The sequence below is a fragment of the Hoplias malabaricus genome, chromosome 1 (assembly GCF_029633855.1).
Source record: "Hoplias malabaricus isolate fHopMal1 chromosome 1, fHopMal1.hap1, whole genome shotgun sequence".
Taxonomy (NCBI): domain Eukaryota; kingdom Metazoa; phylum Chordata; class Actinopteri; order Characiformes; family Erythrinidae; genus Hoplias; species Hoplias malabaricus.
In genome coordinates, this window is record NC_089800.1 from 56,065,142 (window position 1) to 56,092,495 (window position 27,354).

Below are 27,354 nucleotides of genomic sequence, written 5' to 3' on the forward strand. Positions count from 1 at the left end.
GGCGCGCTTCGGTAGGGGGCGCTGTGTTAGTGACATCACCGGCAGCCAATAGGAGCGCGCGCTGCTGCTCGCGCTGTGTCAGGGACAGAGTGGCGGCTCGGTTCCTTCAGCTCCGGAGCACAGAGATCCGGGGGCCGAGCCGGGGACCGAGCCGGGGACAGCGGGTGTACTTACGGCCTTCAAACAGGTAACACACCATGGCAAAATCTTTTAGGCTCCGTAATAACAACGCTGTGTGGGTTATAAGACAGTAGCGCTGTGTGTTTACCAGAAATATACGGGTGAAGGGAGGGAGGGAGCGACGGGGACAGTGATGGGGAAATGACTGACGGATACTGGTCTCTTGTCTTGTCCTGGATGTGTGGTTGTGATTTCTGAGCTGGGATGGAGGTTGTGGAGGCTGTACCGCAGTCCCCTCCCTCTCTCCCAAGCTTCATATCAACATGGCCACCACTGGATGTGTAAATACGCCTGATGTTACCCTGTGAAAACCATGCTGTTTTTTTCCCTCGGCGACATATGCATTATTCCATTCAGTCTTTCCTTTAGTACTTTCAAATCAGTACATGTGAGATCTGGTGATGGGAAATAGTCTCCTATATCGGCTGAGAGATTTTCCTTTAGAGCAGGGCCTACGTTTTTAACATACAGTGGAGGTTCTTTCTAAATTTTTGCCAGGAAAACTTCTCAATTTGCATGCAGTTAATTTATAAAACCAATATATAAAACTCAGTGGTGCTGCCATTCCCGAGAGATTTGGAAGTTGTTTTCCTCTTCATAAATTCACATGATATAAATCAGAACTTAAACATGTAACTTCACGTCTGAACATTTCATAAATGAAGGCTCAACACTCACTCAATCAAAACAGAGGTGGCTTAAAGGAACTAGGCTTACTTTGTATTACTGTGAATGCCAGTGCTGCCAGTGGTTTGATTTTGCTTTGTATCCTTTCAGGTTAAAGATAATTTATAGCCTTGACAGGTCTAACAGGACATGAGTCACCTGCACGGTCCATCCTCATTCCACAGCTGATTTTCTGTGCCAGTATGCAGACTCTTGGCACTGTGTGCAGATATATATATACACACACACAGACAGACAGAGAGAGAGAGAGCTGAAACTTTTTTGTGACAGATAACTCACTGTGGTTTGAAATATAAAATGATGTTAGCGTAGAATATCCACTCCCTTTAAAAAAGGTATTTGCATTATTCAAGGGAAACAATGTAAAAGTGATTTAATGTTAAATGTAGCGTTCTAGAGAAGCATCGGGTCATAATTGTTCACAGTGGTAGATGAATCAGTAAATGACTATAAATAATACCTAACAAAAACTGCTGCAAGAAATGAGTACATGAGCACACTCCCTGAAGTCTGAGACGTTGTGGTCCTGGTTGCTGTTACCACCTCTCTATAGATGTAAGTGTTTCCATGATCCATTTCACATCAAACCATTCTGAATGTATTTGTTTACATTTTATTCTTTGTCCATTCAGTGGTGTTCCCTTTTCTATTCCTATTCTTTAGAATAGTTGGTCATCTGCGTGTCCTCGGTTTGTGAAAAATGTTTGTTTCAGTAGAAGCAGTGGAGTTGGCCTATTTGAATAACCTTGGTTTTTCTCTCTGTATTCCCTGTGTAAAGTGTTTATTTCACTTAAATCTGTCAATCTGCTGAATGTATTGTTTATTAATAGTTTGTCACATGTTGCACACTTTATTTGTCAGATGGAAAAGTGCTGTGCGGAAGCCAACCACGGAGCGATGGAGTGTGAATGGAGCTGAAGAGGCTGGTGGAGGAGTGATTCCACCTCAGGCATGTGGTTCGTCCTAAAGGGACTTCCCTCCATTATATCGTCCTGTTCTCTACGCACTCTGTGGCAGACATGGCTAAAAGAGACTACTTGGTGGACGCAGCCAAGCAGATCCGCATGGCCCTGGACCGGGAGGTCAATGAGGACTATGAAGCAGCCTTCAGCTACTACAAGAATGGTGTGGACCTGCTGCTAAATGGAGTTCAAGGTAGTGGATTCTGTTTTGAAAGCACTTTATGCTATGTATAAGATACAGAAAAGGGCCAGTCTGGTAGATGGGTTGGTGTACCTCTAATATACATATTTATATGGCCTAGTAATGCACTTTAAACTTTTAAACTTTCCATCCCTTTGTTGTAGAACTGGAGTTCAGGGGACATGGAGAATGAAAGTGGAAATGAAATGACTGTTTTTTAAACAGATTGTTTAATCCTGTTGACACTAGCATTGCACAATAAGATAGAAAATACAATTAACCAGTTTTGACATAATAGTGTGTGCATAAAATGTAGAGAAACCAACAACAAATTTCCAGTGTTGGAACTGAATATGAGTGTCGAGTAATGGTTGTGCAGTGCGACATAATCAAAGATCAGTAATGGGGCCGCTGGGATGCCCCATGACACCACAGCGAAACATCTAAATATCCTACGGCACGTTCCTGGATGATGGCCAATAGAAGGACAGAGTGCTGTCTGCTGCACACGTGGAGAAGAGAAAGGTGGAAAAAAGAAACCAAGGAAAAAGACAGGACAGGCAGTCCATACTGTCCTCTTCTAAACACTCAGACACAGGTCCACAGTAGTTTTTCCTTTTTTTTTTTCTTTGCTGAACACAAAACCGCTAGCAGCGCACACACTGCTTCTGTGGCAGTGATTGACAGTTTCTTGACCCACCTAAGCAGGGACCTCTGAACTCACGCAATGAGGCGAATGAAGAATTGTTAGCGTCAAATGCATGATGTTCCCAGTCTCCCGAACGAGACATGACACAGATTTATAGCACTAATCTGACAAAGTGAAAATTGTTAAAGACGAGTAAATGCAGATGATTTCCGCATCTCTTCTCAATGAAGCACATTAATTACAGTAACCATACAATACCTACTTAAGTGAATCTGTCCTTCATTAAATTCAGTTGAGTGTTATTAAGAAGTTAGTTCCAAAAACATGTATTTAAAATAATTATTCATAACTGTTTAAAACATGTCATCTCTCAGAAAAGCATTGTTCAAAACTGATCACTGAAATTAACGTCAGTGTACAATAAAAGTGGAATAATGTATAGTCACAAATGATTTTTATATCATTAAAGAATATAATACATTTAAAGGCAAGGATCATTTGATTACAACATGTTTAGGATTTTTAAAGGAACACTGTGAAAACTGTGTTTGTGTCCCAGGGGTCCCCCCTATTGTGATTCATATTTACATTTTCTCCTCTAAATTAGTGGATCCAAACAAGGAGAGGAGGGAGGCTGTGAAGAGGAAGACCACTCAGTATCTGAAGAGAGCAGAGGAGATCTTCAACTCTCATCTACAGAATAATCTCACCAAAGGCACCACACAGTTAGGGGTATGATATATATTCTTCCATTACAGTTTAAATGAGCCTTTAAATGTAGAAGATATTCTGAATTACACAATCCATCTAACTTACAGAGCACATGAATATAACATCATTTTTTCTGTATTTATTTAGTTAACATTTTTCCTTTGTTATGCCCTCCATTTTATTTGTTCAAGGTTTTCTTACAGTCCATTCATTCATTATCTGTAACCACTTATCCAGTTCAGGGTCGCAGTGGGTCTACCTGGAATCATTGGGCGAGAGGCGGGAATACACCCTGGAGGGGGCGCCAGTCCTTCACAGGGCAACACAGACACACACACACATTCACACCTACGGACACTTTTGAGTCACCAATCCACCTACAAACGTGTGTTTTTGGACCGTGGGAGGAAACCGGAGCACCCAGAGGAAACCCATGCAGACACAGAGAGAACACAGCACACTCCTCACAGATAGTCACCCGGAGGAAACCCATGCAGACACAGGGAGAACACACCACACTCCTCACAGACAGTCACCCGGAGGAAACCCACGCAGACACAGGGAGAACACACCACACTCCTCACAGACAGTCACCCAGAGGAAACCCACACAGACTCAGAGAGAACACACCACACTCCTCACAGACAGTCACCCGGAGAGTGGGAATCGAACCCACAACCTCCAGGCCCCTGGAGCTGTGTGACTGCGACACCTACCTGCTGCACCACCGTGCTGCTCTTACAGTCCAAGTAATCTTAAATATCCCAAATATCTCTGAGACAATGAGAGATACTTTACATTACATTTGAGATATATTTACTTTTTATCTTTTTAGTTTTCCAGATCATTTTATTTAGAGTCCCATTTTCTTTTGTTATATGTAACTCATTTTGCCATTCCCCTTCCTCACGTGACTAGTTTGTCTTATGTTTACTCTCCTCAGAAATATCTCTTAAAATGAATAACTTGAACGTTATGGTTGTATTGATACTAAACAAACAAATTGTGGTCTCTTTTATTTTCCTACGCTTAATGACAGTGTTGACATTTCTCATAAATATGTGACACTCATGCTCATAATTCCACTGCTTCTGCTTATTCCATACAGTTTGTAGTACTTCTTCTCATGTGACAACTTACTTCTCAGCCGTCCGCAAGACACGTGCGGGCCTCAGAGTGTAGAATCTGAGCCTACATTCGTCTTCCCCTTTTACTCAAAGCTTAACTCATGTCTCCTTTAATAAAGACAGTCTGAGCTGCCCGGCAAATACAGCCTTCCTCCCTCCTTCACTTGACCATGGAGAAGAATGAGATTAATCCTGAATGCACTCAACTCTGAGCCCTCGTGTGTTGTGTAATCCCCAGATGTGCCTGTCCTTTTAGAGCTGTGAAGGCAGACCGATGGCTCTGAGGCCATGCACAGGCTAAATGGCTTTTGTTCTGTAGTAATGCTCATGATTTTTGGTTCTCAGGGTTTCAGCAGCCTAAGGTTCAGGTCCATCAGACACCTCAGCTCACCAGTGGAGGACCTGGAAATGTGTAAAGTTGTAGGGGTTATTGATAAGGTAAGTAGAATTAGTGCGTGAGCTGACTGCAAGCCAGAGAGAATTGTGGGCTGAACTGTAGATGAAAAAAAAGAAAATCTAAAAATAGCTTTCAGTAAATAAAACAGAAGCGAAACTAAGAGGCAGGTGTTGACTGTTTAGAAACAAGATTTTCTTTGAAAGATATATATTTAATTTTATGCTCATTTTTATAGCAAACGTTTATTTAAAGCAAACCAATGCAAATATTATTAAATTTACAAGCCAAATGTTTGATAGTGAAATGATTATATTGAAATTATAAATGTTGTAAATGTTAACTAGATGATACATTTCATTACAAAACATATAAAAGCTGAATAAGCATTTTCTATGTTGAGTGTTAAATACAAGCTCCAGCTCCAGATCTTAATGCTGCATTTGTCCGTGTGTCTCTAGGTTCTGACTGTTGAAAACCTTATTACCAAGGAGATGTTTGTGATTAAGGTAATTGATTAGCTAGCAGTCACTTCCTAATGCTATAACTCAAATGATCTAACTATAATCTATAATGCTGTAACTGTAGATGAAGAAGCTAGATATTTGGTCAGAAAGCCCTGACCACATGGCTCTGCTCTACTGCTGTCTGGCCAGAGGGCTGAAACATCTTTGGGAATACTCTTAGGTCTCCTCTCCCCTGTAAGGCTGTCAACATTGATCCACTTAAAAGCTCCTGTGCCTCTTAGTCCAAAGCAAATCATGTTTCTAAGCCAGAAACAAGATTTTGGGAAGAGACAGTCAGTCATGGCTTAGATTTGACTCAAGATTTGATTTTTTAGGATTATTAATGCACTAGGCAATTACATGTTTAACAAAAACAATTAATTCATTCTTTTGTGATGTCTAGAGCCTACCAAAGTCAAGCTGGGAAAGTCGAGAGCGTGCTACCATCATTCCTCAGGGGGTTCCTTTCATGGTGAAGTTACTGAGGTACTACGTCAGTGAGGACTCTGTGTTCCTGCATTTAGAACATGTAAAAGGTGAGCAAAGAAAAGGGCTTTCCTAAGAATCTGCAAGAGGCAGATTCATTACATAATGCCATCTGTTCATCATGAATAAGTGTAGAACATACTGTGGGTGGATGTTATTGCATTACAACTTAAACAGACAAAGCACTATAATCAATAGTGTGCACAGTACCAGGATGTTTTGGAGATGTTATTAAGGATGTTAAAAAGGTTCAAAGGTAGTTGAACCGTGCTGTTTTCTTAAGGAATTATTTTTATCATTGTCCAGGTGGTAAACTCTTCTCCAAACTGCACAGGATCAGGAGTGAGGTAGCTAGAGAACATCCAGACTGCTTTGGTCCACAGCAGCACAAGGTCCATCTCAAAAGCAGCTACACATCCCCTGCTCTCAGCGAGCTGTGCCGCCTCAATGGAGAGCATAATAACGGAGTGTCTGCAGTTCTGGAAATTGACAATGTGGAAAGTCCGGACACAGACTCGCTGGCGTTTTGGAATGAGACACAGCATCAGCTAGAGAGCTGTGGAACTCATTCGTACTGTGAGGAGACAGGGTGCCTGCAGGTTTCCAGATCTGATCCTGTGGGATCCCAGGACAAGAAACCCTCAGTCTCTAGTGCAATAAGGACAGATTCCTTTTCTTGTGTTATTCCAGCTAATCAACGTGTTTCTCAGGACAGTTTGCCGCTTCCTGTTCATCCCTGTGTTATAGTGGACACTCGAGATCCGCTCAGTGTCACCTCTGATCTTTTAGGAAACGATGTCCGCATCGAGTGGTTTGACTCCAGCTTGGATTTCGACAAAGCCTTGAATGCTGCAGATCTTGCTCAGGACCCTAACAGGTTGACAACTGCAGAGTCAAATTCCGATGTTTTAGGAATTAGCAGTGTAACTCAGATCACTCTGAGTTCTTTGTTTGGAGGCGATACACAGCCAACCCTTTGTAGCACTGTCAATGTACTTCCACAAAAAGTTCGCATAGTTCCCAATACCCTGCATTTACCCTCTCAGAGCCAAAAACAAGAGGGATTTACTCATGGACAAAGCACATGTAACTCACAAACAGTAATGAACAATGAAAGCTCCCAGTTCATGGCAAGCTTGAACTCAGGGAATTCTCAGCCATGCGTTGTGTCTCCAACGGGACACAAACTTCAAAGACCTGTGAAATTCTCCTTTGATTTCATGAAGATGGCTCCTCGATTGAATGACGCTTGTAAAGAGGGAGTGAAGGAGGTGCAAGGAGAATGTGTGGAGGTTGGAGAGGAGAGTTGGGAACTCATCAGTCCCCCCTATAGAGATGTAAAAAGGGGCATTGTCTCTAGTCCTCCAGCCTGCTATACTAACTGTTCTGATAGGCAGACAGGGCCAGGGAGGATTCATGTCCAGCAGCTAATAGAGACTGAAGACCTAGGACACCAGTCCCAGTTTAGGGCCAGCAGATTCAGGCCAGTTCCCCAGCAAAGTCGATGGGGCCTCCCCGAAGCTGAGGTGCGAATATGGGGCGCTCAGATCCTGTTGGCCCTCGAGAACCTTCATGAACAAGGCATTGTGTGCCTGGATCTCAACCCCAGGAACATCCTTCTCAACAGCAATGGTGAGTGTGTCACTCTATAGTTCACATGAAAAGAACAAGAATATACAAAGCGATGTTGTAGCAGTGGCAGTATGCACTAATACTAACTGTATTGAAACAACCCTGGTAAACACTTGACGTGGCCTGTGTAGCTATATTTGAATATTGGGCTGCTTTATTTGCATCTGGTCTCCATCTATAAAATGAAAGCCAGTATCATGGTAACACTTAGCAGACAATGTGCTGAAATGCACATATGACGCAGACGTATGGAGAATAAATTAAACGTAAAATGTAAATGTGCAATTATTTGTCATTGTACAACAATCAATGAAATGTGTTTTCCATGTTTAACACGTTTATCTGTGGCAGTGGACACACACACTCTAGTGCACTAGGGGCTGTGAACACACACCCAGAGTGACCCCATCCATCCCCGGCGCCTGGGGAGCAGTTGTGGGTTTGGCACCTTGCTCAAGGTCACCTCAGCCATGGATTGGACAAGGACAGTGCTGTTCCTTCATTCGTGGGAATTGAACTAACAACCTTTCATTCCTAAGCCCTCTTCTCTGACCATTAACTACAAGTTATTAATTATTCATGTCTTTAATGAGGTCAATGAATAAGAATATTTATTTAACAAATAAGAATTTGTTGTTCTGGAGTTCTTCTGAAAAAAAGAAAAACTCCACATGTTCTGGTCTGTTCTTTCACTGTGAGACGACAGCCCAGTAGGTCTGAAAAGACACGTAACTATGGAGAGAGATTAGTCTCAAAATACTTTACAAATGCGTAAATGTTAATCCACAAATTAAACACAAGTCACAAATATGTTTCACTGTTCACAGAAGAATACGTCACACTCTGTGTCTCACAGTCTGCAATTTGTGCAAATACAGTTACATTCATAAATGTATGTTTTTGTTTTTCATAGATATATTACAGTTGTATGCGAAAATAAATACATTTGTTTAAATTTACATTACAAATATTTGTAAAGTCAAAGTCTCAAATTTAAAATTTATTTGTGAATTGTTGACTCTACATTTATGGATCAAGTCACTCACGTGTTTTCCGTGACGTGCATTTGTTCATTTTTTTGGATTTTGAGACTTTGAGACTCCTCTCACATTTCACCCGCTCCAAATCCACAAATGTGGCCAGCAGGTGAACAAGCCGCCGCTAGGGGGCACTGTTGTTTTAGGACGTGTGGGGCCAACTTTTTATTTCTGTTCAAATAAATGTATTTTTATTTTACTATTTCCACAAATTTCAAAGCCATTCAGTGCGGTCGGGTGTGACCAGCTCTGTCCTACAGAAATGTCTCAACCAGAATGGTTCACGTAAGAAGCAAACATTTGAAGATTGTCTGACGTTTTAATCTTTCAGAACATGTGAACACACTGCACTCTCCAAAAGATATAGGCACCCAATCAACGGTCACTGCCAGTTGAAAAATACAAAAATTTATTCAAAATTTTAAAAAAGTGTAGGATGATTTTTTTCAATTTATTTTTTATATTATTAAATAAATTATATACTTTAAATTTTCACTTTTCTATATATTTTGATATTTGAAGATTTATATTTTTCAATTGCAGATTTTATTTTTTCAGATTGATTTTAGTTTTATATCTTTTTTTCGGTCACAGATGTTATTTTCACTTTTGGATCCTTGTTTTTCAGTTTCAGACTTCTGACCCTTTTCTCATATGGGAGGCGGGACATCAGCAGAGAGGCGCTTTTACTGCAATTGGTGCCAAGTGTTGTCTTTATGAGCTCACTATAAAGGACTTGAGCACTAAAGTCAATGTTTTACATGGAATATTGCATATAACATAAGAGAGTTCAGCGATAGTTCTCATTGTCAACACAGAGGAAGCTCCTCCGCCTTCATTGCTATGCTGTCAGTCGTTAGACCACACCCCTCTCCATTGATGTCCCGCCTCCCACGCGAGATGTAACGTCACGGAAAACACGTGGGTGATTCACAAACGCAGAGTCAACAATTCACAAATACATTTTAAATTCGAGATTTTGACTTTACAAATATTTGCAATGTAAACAAATGTATTTATTTTCACATAAAATTGTGATATATTTTTGAAAACCAAACACACGTGTTTATGAATGTAACTGTATTTGTACAAACTGCAGACCGTGACACACAGTTTGTGACGTATTCATCTGTGAACAGTGAAACATATTTGTGACTTTATTTGTGTTTAATGTGTGGATTAACATTTACGCATTTGTAAAGTATTTTGGGACTAATCTCTCTCTGTACGTAACTCTGCCAGGATCTCATTTCTGTGAAGAAGAAATGTCAAAGAATGTGTTGTTACAACAATGTGTTGATGGATTGTGACAATCAGAAAATACAGCCATGCATTCCCTTAAATTTAGAGGAGTAGAAAATGCCACCTGCAGATATCTTTAAAAAACGAATATCTTGTAGTTAATGGCTTTCTTGACTTGGAATCTATAGAATAGTGTTCTCTGAATTTTAAACAGTGCTAAATGTATATATCCAAACATAAAGACGTTTGTTTTGAACAGGAAGTGTGTGTCTGACGTACTTTGGACAGTGGACGGAGGTTCAGTGTGAAATTGATCCTAAAGCTGTAGAACAAATGTACTGTGCACCAGGTGAGCACTCATAAAAAAAACCATTCCACTCAGAAATAAAAGAAAACCATGTTCAGATTTAATGAATTAATGTGTAATTTTTCATTTGGGAACAGAAATTGGTGGTGTATGCAAAATCACAGAAGCTTGTGACTGGTGGAGTCTAGGAGCGTTATTATTTGAACTTCTCACTGGAATGGTAAGCAGATCTCTTCACCCGAGTGAGAGAAATGTCCTTAAATACAGACTTTGTCATTATTTCACTGATCCATAATGAAGATGAATAGTCCGAACTGATCTGTGGATGATCACATTCAAATGCACACATCATTGGCAAACATTTTGAGTTAATTATTAAGGTCATTAGCCTAGTCGTTTACGTCTCGCTGCCTCAGACTTTCATCTCATGATAATATTACGGTGACAAGTGTGTTGCAGTATGTTCTTTTGATGTCTTTTGCTTGATGAAGAACCTCGTCTCTTATAATTTTGCGAATGGTCTGTTATCCTGTGAAATTCTGTTTTGTGGTGTCAGCCTCTCTGGCAGTGCCACCCTACAGGAGTGCATCCACACACACAACTCCTCATCCCTGATCATTTGAGCACTGCAGCTGCCTCCCTGCTCACAGAGGTAAGTGTACTAAGTTATAACCACAGTCTTGTCTAAGTCCAAGTTAATGTCTAAGCACTAATTAATCATCAGCGTGTGTTTGTCACAGCTCCTTCAGTATGACGCTGGCTGTCGACTGGGTTCTGGAGGCGGGGGTGTGAGTGACATCAAGTGCCATCCCTTCTTTAACTCTGTTCCTTGGCACACACTGAACAGTTAATAGTCACAGAGGTGGTTACATGACCACCAGCACTTAAACGGAAAACCTGCAGGCCTTTGGACACAGCTGGATTAACTGTGTCCACTGGTTTACAAGATATTCTGCCTCATAAATGCATCTCTGCTTCCCCCTGCTGGTGCACAATGGATGAAGTCCATGATCACCCTCTCCAACTGACAGCTGACCTGCACTGAACTGCCAGTTTATTAGGTGCACCTTCACCCATTTGTCAGTTTAAATAAACGGACACTTCAGAGGTAAAGTGATTGATTGTAGCCCATCTGTTGTTATGCAACCTTCATGTCCAACAAAGTAGGACAACTGTAGGACCACCGCAGCAGATGTGGTAGAACACTCGCAGCAGAAACACTGGAATTGTTGTATTTATTGATCCACAACTGCAAAAGTGTAAGCACCCCTGGGGAAGATGCATTTTGTTTATTTTCTAACAAAAAGTACACAGTTTTTAGAGGTAACAAGCTTCGCATTTAAATGCACCACAGCTGTGTATTTGCTGAATTTAACACATGCCCTGTGCAAACAAAAAAACTGAAAATTAATTTTAAAATATTTTTTATGCTGTACACAAAAAAATGAAATTTTGCAAATGCTACATTTTCCTTTTCATTTCAACACATCAACTAAACGTGTCATCTGACCAGGGGTGCACAAACTTGAATTGTTTTGTTATTTCATTTGTCCATTTTGCTGGTGGACTTACATCACATTGTGGATCACTTAAAGGTTACATGACGTTTAATTGCTCCATAATGACCCAGAAACCCTACTGGCGGGACTTGATGGGCACAAATACTCAACTAGAGGTGTGTCACCTGGTAAAACAATGCTACTAAGATCTTGCCAAAATAATTGTTACAGAACAGTTACTTACAGTATTTTCTGTGATTTGGGAAGTTGATTACAATTCATTTTATTCAGCATTTAATCCAATTAAACAAGACAAATTGTGCACTCTGTAATGGAACATGCTCTTGATTACTTTATATGAACTGACTGTGTATAATGTGCTCATAATGACATTGTGACAATGTTACACAATTTATGACAATAGCTTTTTTTTTATAGTTACAATGCCCTCTTTAAAATGAGCAGGGACAGTGAGGGGTTTTACATCAACGCTGACAGTGGTCCACTACCAGTGCACTACTGCGGTGGCTTTGTGTGGACAGATGTCTGAGGGGGAGCTGACAAACTGCAGAAACATGTCCTACTCTCACTAACTGTAAACCTACGAGCAACTCTCTGGAAGAACTGTTTACAACGTTAGTAAAACCATCAGTTACAGCACATTTAAACAGTTCTGGATTTATGTTGAACTACACATTTAAACCATGCACTAAATATCTAGGAGGCATTTACTGGAGCCTCTACTTACCTCTCAGACATGAACATGTTACTGAAGTTGTTTGACAGATGTTACCAGTCTGGGCAGTGATTGCCTCTACATTTGTCTTCGTTTTCAAAGCATGAAAAAGGAAAACCAGTACATGTTTTTTTTTTTTTTTACAAAGCTAACTGATCAAAACTAACTCTTCTTCAATCCTAGAATAATATAGCTCTGTGTATAAAATGATCAATGCCCCTTAAATGAAGCATATTATGGATATAACAGTTTACTAAATCTCACTGTGGCACTGTTAAAAAGCGCTGGAGTGAGGTATTGATTTGTTCTGGTTACATTTGAGCTTGAGTGGCCAAACAACGAAGCTGTACTAAAGGCATTACATATAAAAATGTTTAAAGTGCATGGTTTTGATCTGCGATATAACAATGTCATTGCATTCCTTTTTGTTTTTTATATACCCCAAAGATATTTTAAATGTCTTTTAGCCAAACAAAACATGGACCCAAGTCTCAATAGCTTCATGGACATTTTAATCATTTTCATATACAGTTTGCAGATGGTCCCTTCCATCCAAAGCTAATACAAGAATATAAACTGAATTTGACTGAGTGATGCTGAGGTGCTGTAAAGCCATCTCTAAATTCAAGCATGAGCATGAGAATAAAGACCGTGATATTACCACAAAGACCCCCTCCCCCTCTTCCTCAGCAGGCTTCCAAACTAATAGCACAACTACTGATCTACCGCATCCTGTCTTGGTGCTTAACACTGGTCTGGTGAATTTGAGTTTTTACTTTCAGATTCAGCCAAGATCTGCATTTACCGACAGCAAAGATCTATTTTTATTCTCATGGTTTACGTGTACACCTGGACCTATCCTCCTAATAAAAGTAGAAAAAAAGCAGCAATGTGGCTGACCCACTACTGAAGTTGTCCAAATTTATTTGAACTGCCGTGTTACATTTGTGTCAGTGATGAGGAAAAAGGGAGAGGAAAAACACTGAACATGGAGAGAAGTCATTTTCTTGAATTTATTCTTAAAAGCGTATTTCCTCTTTAAATATTTGTATCTTTACACAGCATAGACACAATCTGTTCTCATAACTGCTCAAGGGACATAAGACGTTTTATGTATGCACTAAATTGTGTACAAAAAAAAAAAAAAAGGTTCTGAACCTTAAAGAACATAGTGTTTCTGGTTTTTGCTGTTAATTTGATGAGATTACAACTTCTTTACATAGAGAACATGACACAGTATGCTGTTTACTAGCGTGCGTGCTTTGCCATTCAGAGATCAAGTATATGGACCAACTTAATTGCATGTATAATCACTGTAATACTTCCACAGTTCTGCAGAAGTGTTACAGCTATAATACATTTAATTACATCAAACAATGGCATGAGCACTACATTGTATCACAGCCTTCCTGCTAAGACAATAAAATCTCAGCTGAGAATGTTGTACGTTAATTACCATCAATCCAACCCATGCAATTTTTATCTCGTCGTTTCCTTCTCCTTTAAAGTGAACCAAGCATTCAAAGAGAAACAGTGTTCTTTCCCTATTTAACCAACAATAGTAAATCATACGAATTAAGAAATTTCAGGGGAGATAATATTCACTGTGTGTGAGAGATAGGGAACTTGTTTTGAGGATCTCAGCCACTCATGTGCGTTTCATTAAACATTACACTTCACATGTCCAGGAGGAGCACCCTGGGGTCTTCTACCACTGACTTTATCTTACGAAGGAAAGTCACGGCCTCTCTGCCATCAATTAAACGATGGTCGTACGTCAGAGCCACATACATCATGGGCCTGATCTCAACCTGAGAATGTTGGGGTGAGAGAGGGAGAAGAAGAGGGTGAGAGGTTAACAAAAATCAAGACGTACACACACAAAGCAGAAAGGAATAAACTAATATTTGTGCTCAAACTAACCTTTCCTCCAACAGCCACCGGTCTGTCAAAGATGCCATGCATACCCAGAATGGCCGACTGTGGTGGGTTGATGATGGGTGTGCCAAACAGGGAGCCAAACACTCCACCGTTACTGATGGTGAAAGTGCCCCCATCCATGTCCTCCACTGCTAGTTCATTCTTCCGAGCCTGTACGAAACAAAGCAGTCAGTTACGGCAAACTCTTAAACACAATTATGCCCTATGATGTATGTTATGTGCTGCACCAACTTCCAACAAAAACAAACCCTAAAATCACAACCCAAATTTGATTTATTTATTTATGAAATATCAGTATACTGTGTACCATTCTGAATAGTACGTTACATTGGCAGAACAACAATGTCTAATTAAATAACTAAATTTGTGCCTTTTGTCTTACAAAATTTTCAATAAGCTACCAGATGCTGTGCAGTACAGCAATTTTACCACAATTAAATTGGTTTATTTTACCCTAGCACCACCCCTTAACCATAATATAAATAACTAACGCACAATCTCCACTTGAATATGGCTTTTAAAAAAAGATCCTAGGTCCCAAGAAATTGTGGATCCCAACCTCGAAAGGATCAAGTAAAACCTACTGAAAATATCAAGAAACTGATGTTGCTCTCAGAGCGCAAAAGGGCACTGAGGCACAGATAAACCACTTGTTTTTTAACAGCTCGGTGGTCAGAGTTGTCCCCCCTTCACTTAACATCTGCTCAGCCAAAACATAACCAACAATAATTTAGGTCGTGTCACAAATTTATCTAAAAAAAGGCTTTTGGTCAGATGCTCCATTTACAACAGATACATCGTTTTCTGTTGGCACTAATTGCTCTGCACTTGCGTGTTCAGAGAGTACTCAGCTAAGTCTTAGCTAAGGGGACAATGTGCATTTGACATATGAAAGCTTAAAAACAGCAAATATATATATATAATTTGGATTCAGCGACAAAAAAATTTCACTTCAGAATTCCTACCTTTTCTCCTAGTTCATTTATGGCTTTTTCAATTTCAGTGAAGTTCATTCCTTCCACTCCTCGAACTACTGGCACCACTAATCCCTGTGAGGAATGCAGACAACAGACACACATTAATGCGTGCGTTTTAAACTGTACAGTCCTCAGAACATTTTATAATTACGTACTCAGCCCAAGATTCACCACAGTAAATATATGTTCATCCCCTTATTACTGCATGAAGTGATCAGTAATGACATTTACTTTAGTTGATCTATTAGACAAAAAAATCTATTTTCTCCTTCATTCAGCCTAGTCATATATAACCAAGCTTTTAAACATTTGATCACAATCTTGATCCTAGGAAACTGTCAAATTATACACCTACTTCTGACCCTCCATTTACACCTAAAATCTCAGGAAAAGCTGTGGCCTAACAGCTCTTTTCAAATCTAAATAGGAATCACACATAAAAAAAAAATAAAAATTAAAAAATTAAAAAAATATCCACTCTGGATTTCTCCTCTCAATTTTTGGAAAAGCTGCAGAGTGAGAAAATTGTTGCTCTTTTCCTCCAGCAGGGCAAACAGGAGCAAGATAAATTGTGACAGAGCAGTACAGCTGCAATCGTTAGTTAAAAATAAAAGCAGGTCTTCTCCATTTCAAAGGCAAAACAGGCTAAGTTCTTTTTCCCTTAATTCACATTTAAGGATATATTTTTGTCACAAACTCTGTAGGGTTAAGAGACACCATACGACTGACTTTTTCATTACATTTCCTTTAACGAATCCCACTAAAAAAAAAAGGTTTTGTGGATTTCAGAGTGTCCAAAGTTTTAATTCACACCTTGCATTTCAGCTAAACCAGATAATAGACTGGAACAGACTTTTGAACTGTGACAAAACAGTTCTCCTGGGTCCAAAAGCCACAAGTAGTAAACTGTCAAACTTAATAATAAACACAGCAGGCCCCTCTTTAGCACATGGGTCAGCAGCTGAAAATATTGGCATCACAATCAATTCAGATTTATCATGTGATGAACGTGTGTATCATTACTAGGACAACTTTTCCTCACCTTCAAAATATTGCTAAATGATGAAATATATGTCCCTAACAAAATGACGGAAATAAAATTGTGCATGCCTTTATTATTTCAAGGTTAGATTATTATAAATCTATGTTGTCGGGTAGTTTTTAGAGAAACCTCTGTTTAAACTTTAAATAATTCCAAATGTTTAAACCAGGATCCACACTACAAGAGGAACCAGAAGATGCAGAAGAAACACTGGCATCTACTCACATCACTGTCATCACACCTGAGTGACTGCATGTGAGCAGACTGAAGAGCCCACAAACACAAAGAATACCAGCGCTTACGTAGGCTTTCCCCTTCAAAACAAGACCCAAGTTGAGTCTTTCCATCAATCCACTCATTAGTGATCCTCATGTGTGTGTAAAGAAGACTTGCAAAAAGTTCAAAATAAAAGTACAACAAATAAAAAAATAAAGAAATATGTGGCTCTCTGCTACAGCCGTGTAGCTTGGGCTTTCAGCTTTAACGACACATCCATCAAGTCTGTAGACCAATCAGGAGCTATGCTCAACAAAGGAGGCGGGGAAGCAACCAAGCTTCGGCACCTAACAGACACACTCAGACAGTTTTATATTGCAACAGCAATCAAAATAAACAACAATAAAAAAAATAAGTTTTCAAACAGTACATTCCTTTCACTGCCTGCCCTTTCCCCACTGAGACCATTTAAACACAGGAGGGGAGTGAGGGAGGCAGCCTCAGTCTTCAGCCAATCAGGGAAAGCTCCCTCCTTCCAATGCATAAATGGCAGGAGCACTGGCTTAGAAACAAGACTGCAGTAAAATGAATCATTTTCCTTATGGAGAGGTTGGGGTCTTTGAAGATTCCAAAGGAAGATTTCAAAGAAGATTCCAAATAAAATTTAGAAAAGTGCCTGAAATTTTTTGTTGTTCTGATCCTATTTTGACCACTGAAGATTCATTTCTTTATCTTTAAAAATTCTGAAGGCCTTTCAGTAACATTTAATTGCCTCTAGTTTATTCATTGCCTCAAGATCTGAGTATGTAATTTCACGCGGGGGGGAAAAAAAAAAAAAATAAAAAAACCAGCATGAAAAAGAATTGTGATAAAATCAAGATGGTGGTCCTGCAAAAAAATTGTGATAATGTATTTTTGCCATATCGCCCACCTCAAGCTCAAACATCTGTTTATCACAAATCTCTGCATCCAAGAATCCTTGGATCTTTAACCTTTATCTAAAGGAAAGTGTTAGTTACCAAATGCTATACTAAACATGTAGGTTTTCAGCACAGACTTAGATTGAGATTGTGCCAGAGCTGCAAACATTAACTTGAAGGTTACTCCAGAGTTGGGGGGACTTTACTTGAAAAAGCTCTTTCTCTCATGAAACCTTGTGAATTGTTGGAACTAGGATAATGCCAGCATCCTGTGATGCAAGTCAACATGAGGTTTCAGAATAGGAAATGAGGTTTTGCAGGGGCTAGACCATGCAGAGGTTTATACAGCAATAAAATAATTTTATAATCAGTATAAAAATCAGAATTATTATTATTATTATGCATTTTATATTTCAGTTAGATCTACCAGAGACAATAGCCGCCTTTGGACAGTATTTATTATCACTATACTCCAAAACAGAACTAACTCCACATTCTTTACCGAGTAAATGGCTGCCTTCCTGCCCGACTCTGATGGAAGATTGATAACCAGAGTCTCCTTCTCACCTGCCTCAAGTTATCTGCCCTCAATTCTCCACCATCTTCTATACTAACCGTAACCTTACAACTTCTCATCTGTGGCATCTGTCATGCCAATGCAGCAACAATAAGATACATGATGGGATTGATTCGGTACAGACCTTTACTTAAGGCCACCCTCGAACAGACACCAAGCCTTCTATGTGCAGTTTTAAATTCTAAAAATGATCAGAGGAGTATGGGTCACACTTGTGAGTCTTGGGGCTCCCCAGGTTTTCTTCTTCCAGCTTTGAGGGAGCTTTCCCTAGCCAACGTCTGATTGGCCTGCTCACATGGGGTTAATAATTTTGTTTATATTTTAATTCTGGACTTGTGTAAACCTGCTTTGGGACACCATTAGATGGGTGTAAAGGGCTAAACAAATAAATTTGACTTGACTTGAATATGGTGTATGGCCTACATGAGAGTAATAGTTCCAAATGCATGGAATTAAATTTCTTGCATGCCTCTGATCAAACAAAGACCTTCATAGTAAAGTGTTTATAACGCATTGCTGCAGTAGTACATCACAATTATCCTCATTCATAGAAATAAGATTATCATTCTGCCTAAAGCATTTAGTCACTTGACAACTCATGTCATTAGATGAAGTACACTATGTCAGTGCAACAGGAAAAGACAAGTTCCAGGAGTCACCTTTGGTGTTGCTACTGCCACACTGATGTCCACATAATCTCGATAAACAATCTCTTTGGTGGTGTCATCAATAACTAAAAACAAAGATGAAAACAAAAACAATTTAAATAGTGAAACAATGCTAGTTTAATCCCTTAAGCTACAGGGGTCTGCTCTCCTAACCTTATAACTACATTAGGTTCATAGTAGTTACAGAATAATTAAGAGTAGCAACTGAATTGTCACAAGTTGAGAGGTTAATAAGAAAATTCACTAGACTAGCACTCAAGGATTTAACTGGAAAATTAACGTAGAATTCCAAGACAACCTAGTATCACTGTAAGAGTGTGATCATTTAGAGTCAACAGTGAAGATTAGAATCATATTCTAATATTCAATTCAAAATGTGGTCTAATAAAAAAATAAATAAAAAAGAGAATGCCATTTCCTTTTCTGACATCACTGTCACTATCAGGATAAAATATTCTTAAGAAGCATATCCAGACATGTCCAAACATATTTGCAGTCTAAGTTTGTCTATCACTATATTAAATAAACCATAAAGATCAGATAGAACTTCTGAGTGGGAAACCACTGCCCGTTTCATCTGCTTAAAATACTGGTTTGCTACTAAGATGAAACCTGGTTAAGTGTGGCTTGCCTATGTAGGCCAGGCTTCAGCGGTTCTGAAGAAAGCAGCAGGGTAAAAGGTAGTCTGTAAATCGTGATCTTAGACTCGGAATGCATAACCACAATAACCACGCACACTTGCTATTAGTTGCTACTGGAGTGGTGACATTAAAAAACGTGACGAGCTGGGGTGAGGTGTACATACCAGCATTGACTGCTGGCTGATCTATCAAAGCATAGGCAGCAGCTTTCACAAAGGCAGACATGAAGCCTAGTTTGATACCATGTTTCTTTAGAAAAGCATCTTTGTACACTTTCCTCATCTCTGAGATGTTGCTAGATTCAGGAAAAAAAAAAGAAAAAGATTAATTCGGAAGGCAAGCAAAACAGACATCTGATGCAAAGCAGTATCTTAAATCACATTCAATGGCTATAGTAGTAGTAGCACTTACTGATTAGTATACTGATTGTATGCAAGAAATTAGCTAGATACAGACTCTTTGATAAATAGTTTCATTGGCTGGTATGGACAGCAAAGCAAAATTTCCTGTAGCATCATCAACCTTGAAGTCCTACACCAGGGATATTACTGACTGTAGTCTGAGTGTATGATAAAAATGGGGCACTTGCCCAGCTCTTTTTAATTGTCTGTTTTCCTGTCTCTAACTCCGCTTAGGCTCTAGGATTTCTCCGCTAACAGAATTAGCACTGTCCCAAGACACACACTCTCCGAGAAAGGAGAGAAGACGAGATAAAAATCTTCACTTTCCAAACCTCTCAAATCTTATTGGCCTGTCATAAAAGCCCATAACACTGCAGGCTGTTCGCTCTCTGAGGGCTGCTCTCAGGGGAGAGCTGGGCAGATGCTCTTGGCCCCTGACCGACCGTGCTCCTTCGTCTCCAGACTAACCCTGGCCTGCGGAGTCTTCCTCCATCCCATCAATGCCAACTAGATTTGTGTGAGTACAAAACCCCTGTGCAGCTGAAAGCGGACACCACCATTTGCACCGGCGAGAAATCCTCAAAGTGTCATCTTCTGGAATAAGGGGGGGCTCTGAGGACATTAACGTTTCTTTGTAAATTAATAAACCATGTTTTACCTAAATCTTATCTTTGTTTTTACCGACATTAGTACCAAATATTTACATTCCATGCTTTAAGTGGGCATTGGATTTCATAAAGCTCTTCCTGTAGAGCAGATTCCAATCTATAACCATTTGTGTTAGCATTGCTGAGGTTCTAATCAGGTTTGGGCAACAAGCAGGATTTTAACTGCATTGTTACAAGACTTCTTTCCATATTACTGACCATAACCCTGTCTGTGAATAAAGGAGTGTATTCTAAAACAGATATCGGTTTATACAGGTGAAGCAAAGCAAACAAGAGAGGGTACGGAAAAAGAAGAAAGGCACAAAGCGAGATGCTGTGTTTGAATCTGACCTCATGTCCACTTCGTTGAAAGTTGTCAACATGGCACAGGTGTCCTGGGCTTCCTTTAGCCTTTGAGCAATCCTCAGCCTCATACGGTTCATCTTAACCTGTAGTTAAGGAAGGAAAAAAGATCACCACACTATTTGTAATGTTGCCTGATTATATATAAACCATAAAAAGCAAATACTTATATGTCATTTGCTTTCTTACCCTATGCTCTGACCTGGCCCCCTTGATTCCAGTGTCTGCAGGTGCCGCAGCAGGCGCTGCAGTTGGTTTGATAGCTGAAACTTCAAAAAATATCTGTGGTTACTCCCCATTTAAACATCAAGTTATGACCACAAAAGAAAAGCAAGGATTACGGCTTTGGGAATAAATGTTGCTTGCACTCCTCCTCTCAACCATGCAGCTCACCTGGTTTTGAAGTGATGGGCTGAGCTGGCACTGGAGGCACTGGGGGCATGGTGGTCGGGATGGGCCCGACTGCAGCAGGAGGAGGAGTGGGGGTAGGAGCGGGAGGGGCTGCAGCTGCAGGTGCTTCTGCTGCTGGAGCTGGGGCAGGGGTCACCTTAGCAGCAGCAGCTGATGAGACCATAAAACAAACAAAAAGACACAAGATTCGGCTTTGTTGGTAACACTGTACTTACAGATTAGGTGAAGGCATAATTTTAACTTATTCTGAAGTAGTCCTGAAGCTTTCATACAACTATATATTTAAGTAGTTATATGTTAATACTATTATCATTTTTTATTAAATCTAAAGACGTGACAACCATTTTGTAAAGCAGCTGTAAAAACTGAAGCTTGAATTGGTTAAATGTTTGAATAATGCAGTAAAAAATAGAAATCACCTCCTTTTCTTAGTTTGAACAGAGGAGTGCCTCCTTCCACTTTTCCTCCATCGGGAACCAGTAGCTCCTCAATCACTCCGGCAGCAGGAGAGGGTACCTGCACTGAGGTCTGCATAAAAGAAAAAACCCACAATATGTTCTACATAAATCACTGCACATACACCAATTACTGAAAATAATTGTAAAAAAAATTAAATAAATTACTGCCCCAGAAAGAAGGTTGCATAACTTATAATTATGTCAAATTTCATGAAAAGTGATCATTTATTTGGTCTTGCTTTGCAGATAAGAATAGCCAAGATATAGGGGGTGCTATTGTAATTTGCAAAACAAGATTACAAATATGATGACAATAACACCCTCAACATCTTGGCTATGCTGCTCGATGTCTGTAACTGTAAAAGTGCAGGATAGTGACAAAAGATTAACTGTGAGCAAATTCAATAATATAACTATACAATTGCATGAATAGATTTAAATAACATCTCAAAATACAAAAAAACTCAACTTTCACTGGTTAATCTCAGATAAATTTTTATTATATTTTAAGTATGTATTTTTTCCTTTACCTTATCAGTCTCAATTTCACAAACAACTTCATCCTCTCTGACTGTGTCCCCAACAGCTAGGAAATCAAACAAAACAGGGTTAATACCGAATTAATGCATCAAGGAATAATGTTAGCACAAACTATGAATGTTAAAAAGGACAAAAGTCATATTATACAATTATACCTTTCTCCCACCTCACGTCTCCCTCTGTGACAGACTCAGCAAAAGCAGGTGTGTTGACTGTAACAACTTCATTCCCTGCAATGGGAAATGCAAAAATTTGAAACAAATTGGCACAAGTCTTGTGCAGTAAAAAAGCCCATTCTCGAACAATCCATTTAAAAAACTGGACACAGTAGACTAGGGCAATAATGTTTATTATGATTTTCATCCAGAGAATAATGGTGTCTATTGGGAATAAAGCGAAACAATACACATGAAGAACCACTACTGAGCATTGTACAACCTTATACTACAACTTGGCACAGCTTTGGGGTGTGATTCAGTCTGTGGAACAAATATGAATACTCTTCGCTAACGAAAACATACTGTTGGTATATGTCTGCTTAACGCTGTCAAATTTCTCAGCAGCCCAATATACCCAATATCTACACACATATAGAAGGCTGATGCATTACTTTATACCGAATAAAGTTAGGGGTGCTGTGGGATAATGTGTGCGCCATTACATACTGTGGGATGCAGTGGTCTTGAAGTATCTGATCTGGAAGATGCTGGGCCTGGTCTCACACTTCCTACAATTCATAGTACAAAGTAGATGATATGATAGTATATTATCCAACTAATAATAAGTAAAACCCAAAAACAGGACTTACAAACTGTCGTTAAAGGTGAAACAGCCAGGAGACGATATGCCTAGAGGACAAACAAACCCAGAAACCTTTGTAAGTGAATGGATTGGTGGTATTTACAAAGTCAAAAAGTTGCTCAAGCAAATAACACTGATTTAATAGGAATATGGAGTATCTTAAAATGCTTTAAATATAAATATAAAACATACTGCATATTTCACTGAGAGTGCTGGAGCTTAATACAGCGATGAGCTTACCTGAAACAGTTCGTCTTGCTAAAACATTGTTACCCTACAAAGAAAAGTAGTAATGTATTAAGGTTTTTTTTTCCTAATGCAATAGTAAGCAGTAAATTTCAAGACTGATAGATTTTAACTTTGCTGTCTAGACAATGCTTTACAGGGGAAAGCAAATATATTCCTGAGTTGTAAATGTACTGTACTTAATGTAGAAACAATTTTATTCCAAACAAATCTCAATCATCTCTACTGCTTTACTCATAAAAGGTTCACACAAATGAAAACGGAAACTTGTTATACATTCAATACACTATGGAAACATGTTTTTGTCATGTCTTCACTATAATCTTTAATTATAGTGCCCCTTAATCTGCTCTAGAGACTTATTAAGTATATTACCCATAGCAGTACATGGAGATAAAATAGATATAGCCCTAGCCTGCTTCTAAACAAACATGGCTTTACTCTAAAACATATGAACTTTAAACCTAGGGAAATGCTTGTGTCCACCAAGCTATAATTAACTTGCACGGCTGATTTGTTTCCTCTGCCACTGGAGTAGGGAATTACATTTTGACCATTCTTTCTTCTCAATGTAAAGAAAAATGAGTAAAGGAGTAAAGAACCAGGAAAGATATTGCTTCTGTTTTCCAACTGAAATTATCATTCAAGTTTGTAGACTTTGCATTATTTCCATCATGAAGTTGGAGGGCGTTCCAGATACAGAGGTCAAGACGTATGCAGACATATAGTAGAGAAATCCTTGCTTTTTTTTTCGTCAGATAAGACTGTAAAAAAACATCACTGACGGTGAACCACTACTATTTCTGATCACTCATTTCCTTATAAACAGGAAATTCGCTGGTTGTTTTTATAATATTAATTATATTATATTTACCCTGTAGACATCACACTGTTTCTGAGCACAACCACTGTACACAATTAGTACACTGCTCTGAACAAACCTTTTCACAATTCTAAATGGCTTCATTTTGAGCAACAAATTCTCTTTGATGAAATGTGATGCAGACATTTTCTCATCATAAATCACAAAAACACTGAGATTGCTGCTATAATTCTTGTTTTTCTGAACCCGTTCAAAACTTCTTTTCTGGTGTTTGTGTATTTCATGCATTTTCGCTACTGACAACAGTCATATGACATACTTCCCAGTAAACAAATGCTCCCTAAAGGGAAAATGCAACTGAAAAGCCAACATTTAGTTGAGATTCTTGCTTGAGTTTTACCTAGGCAGTCTAATGGGTGCACGCTTAAGAGAGTAGTAAGATGTCACTGGACATGCAAGTAAAAGAGCTGAGGCTTTTCATGCTAGAAATAGGCTGTCAATGCCATGTCTGAGTATTTCTCACAACAGCTTGCGTTGTGAGGGAAGTAATAATGGCAAATTGGAAGATCTGTATGAAGGGTAACATATAGGTTTCTGTGCAATGCATTATACTCTGCTGAATCTCACTACACGTATTTCATTGTACGAAAGCTTTTGATATATTGTAGCTACATATTAAAACAAAAAACAAATATGACCAAATTAGACGCTTGTTATTACACTAAAAAGAAGACTCGAGCACGGAACAGCAGCGTCTTAAACAGAAACTAAAAACTGTCAGAGCCACACACAGCAGAACCGGAATTCTAGCATAGCTCACTCATTCAGTTGACACTTACACATAACCCAAGTACATTCACTGTGTTAAAAATTATATTTAAACTCTGAAATAATAAAAACCTCACTGCGGACATATCTGCCCACCTAGTAATACCAACATTCTGAACTATGCGAGTGGAAAGACACAGTTTTAATACACATTTGGGACTGTGGGCTAAGCTAGCAAGCTAACTTGGAAGACATTGTGGCTGAACACCAAATTAGTCTCTCTCCACACAAAGTGCACTAGGGATTCGGAACAGTTGGTTTTAGCACGCAAACATACACCACGTATACAACAGACACTACTTATATTCACTTACAAGCTTTTCGACACTAACTTTTAGAGCTCGGTGCGTGTGCGTTTCGTGACCTATGTTGTTCACTTTGTAGGGAGGAGGGGGCGATTTGAGACTCATCCTATTACTATACTTTTCCTAAATGACCTCAGTCTGTAAAAAGCCTTGCCTACTACGAATATAAAGCTTAAGGAAGAGCTCTCTTTTCCAGTACATAAATAACGGCGAATGTAGCTAGTGTCTAAAGCCTTGCCTTGAAATAAAATATAATTTTGTTTAGTAAAACAGACACGGTGAGGTGAGAGCAGCGGTGACATGCTGTCCTTGGTGTTACGGGCGAGGCCTAAATCCAACTGACACGGCTTTTAAGCAGCCGCCACTCGCGGGAAGGGTCTAAACCGTGTAAAACAGACACGAACGCGAGGAGCTGTGGAGTCGTACCTGCCGGAGGGCGGAGATGGAGCGGCCGAAGGTGCGGGTGAGACAGCGGGAACGGGAAAACATAGTGGCTGCAAAAGCCAGAGATCCGCGGCTCCCGGACACAGCGCGCTGAAGGGCCGCAGGAGGGAGCAGCAGCGACGGCGGAGACTCAGAGACGCGCCGGGAGGAACCATCAGCGCCCTGCGGAGGGGTGGCGAGCACAAGGGTGGATTATACCAACCAGGAACTTCCGTTACATGTCCAAAATTGTGTGTGGAAAGTGGCTGGGTCAAACTGACTCCCTAAATCCCAGGAGTCTGCTGTTCTGGGACGGCTGGTTTATATATATATATATATATATATATAATTATTTTTTTCCTCTCAATTTAAAATAATGAATCTTAACAAGGCTTTACACTTACCACCTAAGAAAAGGGGAATTTTAAAGCAAAACAACGCCAAAGGCCTTATCTCATATATTAATGCTCATTAGCATCTTCTCAGTTCAAAGTAAATGTTAAGAGCAACGTGTTGTTTACTAGGCGTAACCCACATTAAGTGTTATAACGACCCTCCTAAAGTTAAATGCGGCCTTTCACTCCCACTCAACTCTCCAGACACTTCACAGCCTTATAGACACTCCCTTAGTTACTATTTTTATTGGTTTTTAAGGGGTTTTTTTTCGTGTAATTTTGAAAACATTGAAAAACAAAACAGACAAAATGAAAACAGGAAAAGAAATATAATATCTCTACCTATATATAAGCGTATAAAATAAAAATTTTATTTTAAAAATCAGAAGGCGACAAGAGACAGGTAAATGAATATCATATATGAAAAATAGATAAATAAATAAAATGATAAGGACAGCCAGCCTTCCTTTTTCAGGGACAAATGATGATTATAGTTTCTGTAAAAAGGAATTAAAAGATTCCCAGATCATTTGGGAATCACTTGTCAGATTTGTGGTTAAGGTCGTAAGTCAACTTCTCAAGAGGAAGATAAGAGCAGAAATCTGTGTTATCCACATGTCGACATTAACTTACGGGTACTTTTTTAAATACAACACAATGCAAGGCTTTTTACGACTTTAACACATTTTTGCACACACACTGCCATGATTGTATACAGTTGCTTTACCTGGTTGAGTAAATAAATGCTAATAAATTAAGACATGGAGGAATTTAATATGGTGAAGATATCAACATGCCTCTTTCGTATTTTTAATACACTAGAAAACATATCTTGTGTGAAATCAACATCATGGCTGTGCATTTCTGCTTTGAAACTGCAGGGATGCCAGTGTTTCTTACATCATAAACCTAAAGAAACCATTTGTATCAGTTTGCAGGTCAGGGCTTTGGAGCTGCAGGGAAGTGGTAAAGATGTAAGTGAAAATAAACATTAGGAATATGCATATTCCATATAGATCTGCACATAGTGAGTGAAGGTGTAGAGCTATATTTAGGTCACTTTTTAAACATGCTGTTTTTATTTTGGAAATAAATGTTGTGTATATCATTAAGGGTTAATCAATGACATGAAGGGAACTTAGTTGTATAAAAGATTATAGGCTTTTTAAATTTATTACATTTCAATATTTTAAATGCTACGCTACAGACTACAAACTGAGTGCTATATGAAGGTATTTCTATTTATAGTTAGTTATTAACAAAAACTAAATAAAAAAAAGCAAACAAAAACAAAGAACACTCTAAACTTTAATGTGTAAATAAAAGTATTAAGGTTTTCATAAAGTTGGATTCATTCTGTTGATGTGTTTGTCATGAATTTTTGACATAATCTAA

The 27,354-nt window shown here is 39.1% G+C and overlaps 2 protein-coding genes across 3 annotated transcripts; one reads left to right on the forward strand and one right to left on the reverse strand.

The window, feature by feature from the left end:
* Positions 1–67: 67 nt before the first annotated feature.
* On the forward strand, positions 68–12,208 carry rps6kl1 (ribosomal protein S6 kinase-like 1). Of its 2 annotated transcripts, XM_066667036.1 has the most exons (11): positions 68–187; positions 1,729–2,022; positions 3,267–3,391; positions 4,843–4,935; positions 5,353–5,400; positions 5,801–5,933; positions 6,190–7,515; positions 10,054–10,143; positions 10,239–10,321; positions 10,658–10,753; positions 10,842–12,208. In XM_066667036.1, exons 2-11 carry the CDS (start codon positions 1,887–1,889, stop codon positions 10,950–10,952), a joined length of 2,241 nt encoding a protein of 746 aa, XP_066523133.1. In that variant the 5' UTR covers positions 68–187; positions 1,729–1,886; the 3' UTR covers positions 10,953–12,208. The 2 variants fall into 2 exon arrangements, with proteins under 2 accessions (XP_066523133.1, XP_066523141.1); XM_066667044.1 differs by lacking the exons at positions 10,054–10,143; positions 10,239–10,321; positions 10,658–10,753; positions 10,842–12,208 and adding an exon at positions 7,867–8,249.
* Positions 12,209–12,853: 645 nt separating this feature from the next.
* Positions 12,854–25,807, reverse strand: dlst (dihydrolipoamide S-succinyltransferase). The gene is made up of 15 exons (XM_066667056.1): positions 25,568–25,807; positions 23,180–23,213; positions 22,947–22,986; positions 22,804–22,865; positions 22,294–22,368; positions 22,129–22,184; positions 21,560–21,668; positions 21,123–21,290; positions 20,919–20,998; positions 20,718–20,815; positions 19,483–19,613; positions 18,669–18,742; positions 15,243–15,326; positions 14,260–14,427; positions 12,854–14,147 (listed from the first exon to the last, which is right to left on the reverse strand). Exons 1-15 carry the CDS (start codon positions 25,628–25,630, stop codon positions 14,013–14,015), a joined length of 1,377 nt encoding a protein of 458 aa, XP_066523153.1. The 5' UTR covers positions 25,631–25,807; the 3' UTR covers positions 12,854–14,012.
* Between the last annotated feature and the right edge of the window lie 1,547 nt (positions 25,808–27,354).